A 6928-nucleotide genomic window follows, 5' to 3' on the forward strand; every position below is an offset into this window, starting at 1 on the left:
TTTCAAAATGTTGTGACACATATAGTGAAACACTCCTAATAATGTGTATTCCAGAGACACAAATGATACCCCTATTTGCCTAATTACTGCTCAGCTCAATCACAGCTGTGCACCTAAGTTCAGTGTAAAGAGTGTGCCTCGAATAATTGAGGGTTCAGATAGTTATGCCTGCCTACCATCCTCCCTTCCTTCCTCCCTCCTCCCTCCCTCCCTCCTTCCTTCCTCCCTCCCTCCCTCCTCCCTTCTCCCTCCTTCCTCCTTTAGCCACAACATTTTGCTGTTGATTTAGAACACTGCTCTACTTGAAGGCTACAAATTATTATTTATCAAATAAAGCGAATAATCACGTGTACCAAATTAAACATCCCCAAGCCATAATTTTTCCTTTGCGAGGAAAGCTGCCTTTATTGGAGCGCACGGCCCACAAGACATAAACCCCTTTCTGCGATTAACGCTTCCTACAGAAACCCTACCAGCTTCTTCACCTCCTGGCACACAGGGTGTGCTAATTCTTTGGCTTTTGCTGACCCAACACGTAGAACCTTCTCTAAGTGGCCCCTGTCCATCTTCAGTTTTTCAATTTCCCTCTTGATGGGCGCAAACTTCTCAATCACAGCGTCGGCCACCAGCAGCTTGTAGCGGGCCGTGTCCATGCCGGCCCCGCGGCGGAGCGCCTCCTCCACGGGGACGCGGGTCACCGCCGCGTGAATGGCCACCAGGTTGGAGACCCCAGGCCGGCGGGCCGGCTCGTAGGTCACCTCCGACGTGAAGTCCGTCACAGCCTTGCGGAATTTCTGCACGATCTCCTCCGCGCTGTCCATTATTCCGACAGTGGCCAGTTTATCAGGGTCTGATTTGGACATTTTGGCAGAAGGATCACGGAGGGATTTTACCTTCTTCATCGGTGCTGGGGAAAGTGCCAACACACACACACCAACACCGGAACCGGAAGACAACACCAAAATAAGAAAACATCACCAGGAATGTCCATGTCTAGATCTTAAAAATCGCAGAGAATACCAAATGGCTTAATTGTTATTATTACTATTATTATTATTTTGAGTATGGTTGACACAGTCTTACACCAACTTCAGTGTACAACATAGTGGTGTGACAAATCTAGACATTATTCCCTGTTCACCACAAGCGTGACTACCATCGGTTCCCTACAAAGCTATTGTCCTATCTAACTGTATTCCTTATGCTGTGCTTTTATTCCCTTGACTCGTTCACTCCATAACTAGAAGCCTGTACCTCTCTTTCTCCCCTTCACCCATTTTGCGAAAACACCCTTCTCCTCAGGCAAGCATCAGTTTGTTCTCTGTACTTATAGGCCTGATTCTGCTTTTTGTTTATTCTCTTTTAAGATTCTATTTATGAGTGAAATCATACGGTATTTGTCTTTCTCAGTCTGATTTGTTTCACTTAGCATAATGCCCTCTAGGTCCACCCAGATTGTTTCAAATGATACAATCTCATCCCTTTTTATGGGTGAGCAGTATTGCATTGTGTGCATACACCACATCTTCCTTATCCATCACCTGTGGACAGACACTTAGGTTGCTTCCATACCTTGGCTACAAATAAAATAATGCTGCAATAAACACAGGGGTGCATAGATCTTTTTGAACTAGTGTTTTCATTTTCTTTGGGTCAATACCCAATAGTAAAATGATCAGATCACACTGTGGTTCTATTTTTAATTTTTTCTGAGGAACCTTCATACTCTTCCGCAGTGGCCGCACCAGTTTGCACTCCCACTGACAGTGCACAAGGGTTCCTTTTTCTCCACACCCTCGCCCACACTTGTTATTTCTTGTCAGATGGCTTTATTATTTTTATCTGATTATATAAATGTCAAATACTCATAGTAAGAAATTCAAGCCATTTATATAAGCATGAAAAGAAAGATCACCTGAAATACGTGATAATACTGTTAACATTTTGTTGAACATATTTTCATGCATCTCTTAATGCATATATACACATAAAACGTATACTCTTACACAAATGAAATCACATCATACTGCTTTAGCTGTGCCTACCTTTTTAAAAAGTCTGATCTATTTCTATCCTTCTCTTTCCCTACTAGCTAATCACTCTCTGCCCTATACAAACACTGCCCTTCCTGCCCCCAACAATTTTTAACAATCTGTGGCAATGCTTTCATTTCTTAATCCACAGTTATATAAGTATATATCAATGCACGCACACACACACACACACAGAAGTGACTCAGTTACTGCTCTGATAGAATCAAGATGTTAAGCCGTGCTTTATAAACCAGTGTTATTAATAATTGCCTATTTTATGGCTATTACAGAAACATATCAAGTTGAAACAGGTAAAACAATAGGCAAAAGAATTAAAATATTAGTTATTGCTAAAAAAAGGTTGATTTCAATGCATGGGAGGCTCGGTTTTTATTTGTGTGAACTGTTGCAAAAGCTTGGAAATTTATACCTGCCTATGCTTCGGAACGGTTACTGGGCCCACGTTAAATGCTGTCAGTTTAACAAAGGCTCAGTTTAATTAGGCTCAGTGATCTCTGCCCCTGCCACACCTCTACTTCTCCAGTGAAATGTCGATAGAGGTTCACAGCTTCTTTCCTCAAGAAGATTCCAGACCAGTCCAACCTCACAAGCTGCAGGTGTGGGTTCAGATCCAGGGGGTGGAACGTACATTTTGTCAACGGCATGCATTGAAGAAGGGCGAGTGTGAGAACTATCAATCCCCTCTTATTTTAGTGAGCTGCTGACTCAGCAGTTCTCACTCTTCTGACTTTGTTCTCTTGTGAGCAGGGAAGGCAAGACAACTGGCTTTGAAATCAAAGAGTTTTTTTATTTCTCCCCCGCTCACATTCTCTATCTCAAAAATAAATACACATTAAAAAATTAAAAAAAAAAAATCAAAAGAGCTTTGCCACCAACTCGATATATGACTTGGATGCAAAATTAGCTTTGCCAACCGTTAGTATCCACATCCATAAACCAGGGAAGTATATATATACACTTGTGTGTGTGTGTGTGTGTGTATATATATATATATATATATGCTTGTATATATACATATACTTGTATGTATACTTATATGTATATATATATATACACACAAAATATGTAATTCGGGGTGCATGGGTGGCTCAGTCAGCTAAGCATCTGACTTCGGCTCAGGTTATGATCTCACATTTATGAGTTTGAGGCCCATGTTGGGCTCTGTGCTGACAGCTCAGAGCCTGGAGGCTACTTCGGATTCTGTGTCTCCCTCTCTCTCTGCCCTACCCCTGCTTGCGCTCTGTCTCTCAAAAATGAATAAATGTTGAAAAATTTAAAATAGACAAAATATGTAATTTATTATAAAGTATTAAGTATATAAAATATTAGTATATGATATATTAATAATACAATACCAATATTTTGATTTATTAATATATTTTCAATATGCAGCATAATATAATTTACCAAATATATATAATTGGTAAATTATATAATGCTTTTTAACAAAAATGATTATTTTTAATTTCTAGTCTTTATCATATATACTTTCAAAATAAGTGTTATATAATTTACCAAATATGTGTGTGTGTGTGTGTGTGTGTGTGTGTGTGTTATATAATGAATTTGATTCTTTTTCATTTTTAGTCTTTCCCATACTTTTCAAACTTTTTTGGTTATTTCATCCAATAATCTCACAAGCCCTCCCAGTCCCAAATTACAGAGAAAGACAGTGATTCTAGTTACAAATCCTGAAGCCTGTCCGCAAGAAAGCCAAGTTGAGTCCCGAGGAAATTCCAAGCCTTGGCCCATTATCCGATCCTGTCTTGGAAACATGGCCTGATTTAACAGTCAGATGTTTGTTACTTACTTAGGATAGATTTGGGCACCGGGAAGAACTCCCCATACTTCTTGTTAAATGCTTGTGCTAGATCCTGAACCAGCTCCATGTGCTGGACTTGATCCTCCCCGACAGGAACGTGTGTGGACCTTTAATGAAAGACAGACAGAGAAACTCAGCAAGGCTCCTGCTTAGACTAAAATGATATTGCGAGCAGCTGCCTTTCCTGTGCCTATCTCACTGTTGGTGTTCAACAAATGTTCACCAACTACAGAGGGAATGTTGAGACCCAAGTCTTTATCTGCGTATCAGACAAATGCCAAAGAGACATTTGTCAACTCTCGTTTCTGTTTCTTCCATAGCAGAAGAATACAGCCATCAACACCAGTGTGACAGGATCTTGCTGGGAGGGAGGAATGGTATCTTAAACAGCATATGCTCTAAGCATAATTGTATTTTAAAACCACTCCTTGTTCCCTCACCCAGTCAGCACATATTATCCTAGCCTCGGCCAGATGCTTTTCACTTCAGAGCTTGCGCTCACACTTGAAAGCCACTCCAATCCACACTTCAAATCAAAGATGGCAGAAAGCTCTTCCGGCAAGGGTTTTTCCTCCCTGTCGTACAGGGAGTAACTCAAGATCTTTTTGGAATATGCTCCTTCGTTTTTCGGTAAATTGCAATCACAGCACAATTAATATGCTGCAGGGAACTTGAAATAAATGAACAAATCTATCATTACAATGTAGACAGATCTCGAAAACAAGGTTGAATGAAAAATCCCAATCGCAGAAGACAGAGTACCCGGACGTGCAGATCTCAAAGTCCTATATATTGTTTACAGCTGCATCTATAAGTAGGATGACAGACTAGAAGTTGTTCCTGCACAAATTCACGATTGTAGCTGCCCCCAGAGGAGCAGGGAAGGGCAGTGAGCCTGTGGAAAGGGAGAAAGGAAGCCTGAATTTTATCCTGTAATATTTTATTTTATTAAAAAAATAAAGACGTCAGAAAAAAAATGTCAGAATATAGGAGCTTCTGTTNTGCAGGGTTGGATCATGATGCAGCACATCAAACAAGGGAAGAATGAACCATTACAGAGAAGCCTTGATGGGGAAAACTTTCTCCTGAAGCATTTCTGAGGAAAGAGACAGGAGATTTTAAGTCTTTTTAATTTATTTATTAATTATTATTATTATTTTAAAAATGTTCATTTATTTTTTGGAGAGAAAGATAGGGAGTGAGTAGGGAAGGGGCAGAGAGGGAGATACAGAATCTGAAGCAGGCTCCAGGCTCTGAGCTGTCTGCCCAGAGCCTGACATGGGGCTTAAACTCACAAACCCTAAGATCATGACCTGAGCCAAAGTCGGTTGCTTAACTGACTAAGCCACCCAGGCGCCGCACAGGAGATTTTAAGTCTTTAATGCTTGGCTGGGGAGTTAACATTCGATAATACAGATAATAAAGTGTCGTTGTTTCTTGATCAAAAAAGTTTCATGTTTCCCCTGTGAAAGCAGCTGCCCTAAAGTAAACTTGAATGTTTTAATTGTACATGTTGAGTGGAAAAATAACAACTTTTCAAAATGGCCTCAGAAGAGGAAAACTATTCTACTCTGTTATAGAGAGGAAAATCTCCTATCCCTGTGGTTAAGTAGTGGTTCTTAAAAAGTGGCAGACATATTATTTCCTTTGTGAATTACTGTGAACAGGCTACTTACTGGCCCACTTCACAAAGCTGTCTAGAGCATCAGTGAATGAAGGTAGTTTTGACTGCGTACAGATCGACTACTTTAATATAGTAAAACACTAGAGAATATTTTGAAAAAAGTTGAAATATCCCTCATTTTGCAATCATTTTTATTTTTTACCAATTACTTTCCAGTCTTTGTTCTTGTCTCTACGGATGCATGTTTTTACATAATTGAAGTATAATATGCATGCCATCTTTCATGTTAACATAATAGATATATCCCATGTTTCTATGAGGTCTTCATTAAAAAAATGTTTTTAATAGCTGCATACAACATTCCTGTGCTATAGTTACAGAACCGTAAGGGATTTATATGATTTTGTAGCAGATTCTTTTGAATATTCATATGGGGGGAATTTTGATTCAAGTTAAAAAAATGACCTTTTACAATAACCCAGAGGTCCTGTGTAGGTAAATTTGGTGAATGCATGTTGAGTACTTTCTGGTCAATAACAAGGTATGATCGTTAGCTAAAAGAACTACTATTTGTTTCTGTCCTAAAATAATGCTAAGTATATTTCCAAAAGAAATGCTGATCAATGTTTTGAAGTTTAGAGTAGGCACAGGTTTGAAAAGCAATCCTGCCACTTCTTTTGCATGAAAGTAATGTATTTATTTATTTTTAAAAAATCTCTGAACATTAGTTATGTTTTCATACAGCCCATGCAGTTATGCTGTGTGTATGTGTGTGTGTGAGAGAGAGATGCAATATGGCACTCTTTTAAGAGTATAGGCCAGGAAGAGAATGAGGGGCAAGATGGCAGAGAAGTAGGGAGCTCGTGCACTTCGCTTGCAACCATTTCTCAAACAGAGAAGGCCTGAAGTCATAGGACACTGAGCCACAGGAGTTTGGGAAGAGAAAGAGACAGAATACACTGGGAAGGAAACCTCATAAGTGCGTGAGTGCGAACTGGGGAAGATAAAAGCAGACTGGGACCCGGAGATATGGAGGGAGAGGAGGGAACCCGGCTTGCGTGCAGCTGCGGTGAGTGATGAGCCAAGGGAGCCGTGGTGAGCCATGGCTAGTGGAGGGGAAAGGAAAGAGAAGCTGAGACTGCTCATAGAACTGTCCCTGGAGAAGAGAAAAACCTCGGCTTGGAGAGAGAGTGTTTTTTTAGTTCTGCCTGGGGTGCTGACTTTGAACTAGGTGCCCCTGGTCCCAGAAGGCTCCAGGAAAAATGGCTGTGCCGCAGTACGGAGGTGGCAGGCTGAAGCTGAGTTCCTCGGACCTGAACCCCTGGCAGCACGGAGGCGGCGGATCCCAGGTTGTGCTGCGTTTGACCCTGGCGGATCTGAGGCTGCGACACTGCCTCCTTTCCCCCCACTTGACCCCCCCCCCCCCGC

General features: G+C 40.9%; 1 protein-coding gene across 2 annotated transcripts in view; it reads right to left on the reverse strand.

Moving 5' to 3' along the window:
* Window positions 1-274: 274 nt before the first annotated feature.
* Window positions 275-6928, reverse strand: part of WARS2 (tryptophanyl tRNA synthetase 2, mitochondrial) — a 102631-nt gene continuing 95977 nt past the window's right edge. Inside the window, exons 5-6 of one of the 2 annotated variants that reach the window (XM_077767501.1) lie at window positions 3865-3983; window positions 275-907 (exon numbers count right to left, since the gene is read on the reverse strand). In XM_077767501.1, the coding sequence (XP_077623627.1) occupies window positions 459-907; window positions 3865-3983 (568 nt within the window). In that variant the 3' untranslated portion in view covers window positions 275-458. The remainder of the gene's footprint in view (window positions 908-3864; window positions 3984-6928) is intronic. The other variant, XM_077767495.1, reaches the window with a different exon arrangement.

The sequence above is a fragment of the Crocuta crocuta genome, unplaced genomic scaffold (assembly GCF_008692635.1).
Source record: "Crocuta crocuta isolate KB4526 unplaced genomic scaffold, BGI_CrCroc_1.0 scaffold180, whole genome shotgun sequence".
In the NCBI taxonomy this organism is placed as follows: domain Eukaryota; kingdom Metazoa; phylum Chordata; class Mammalia; order Carnivora; family Hyaenidae; genus Crocuta; species Crocuta crocuta.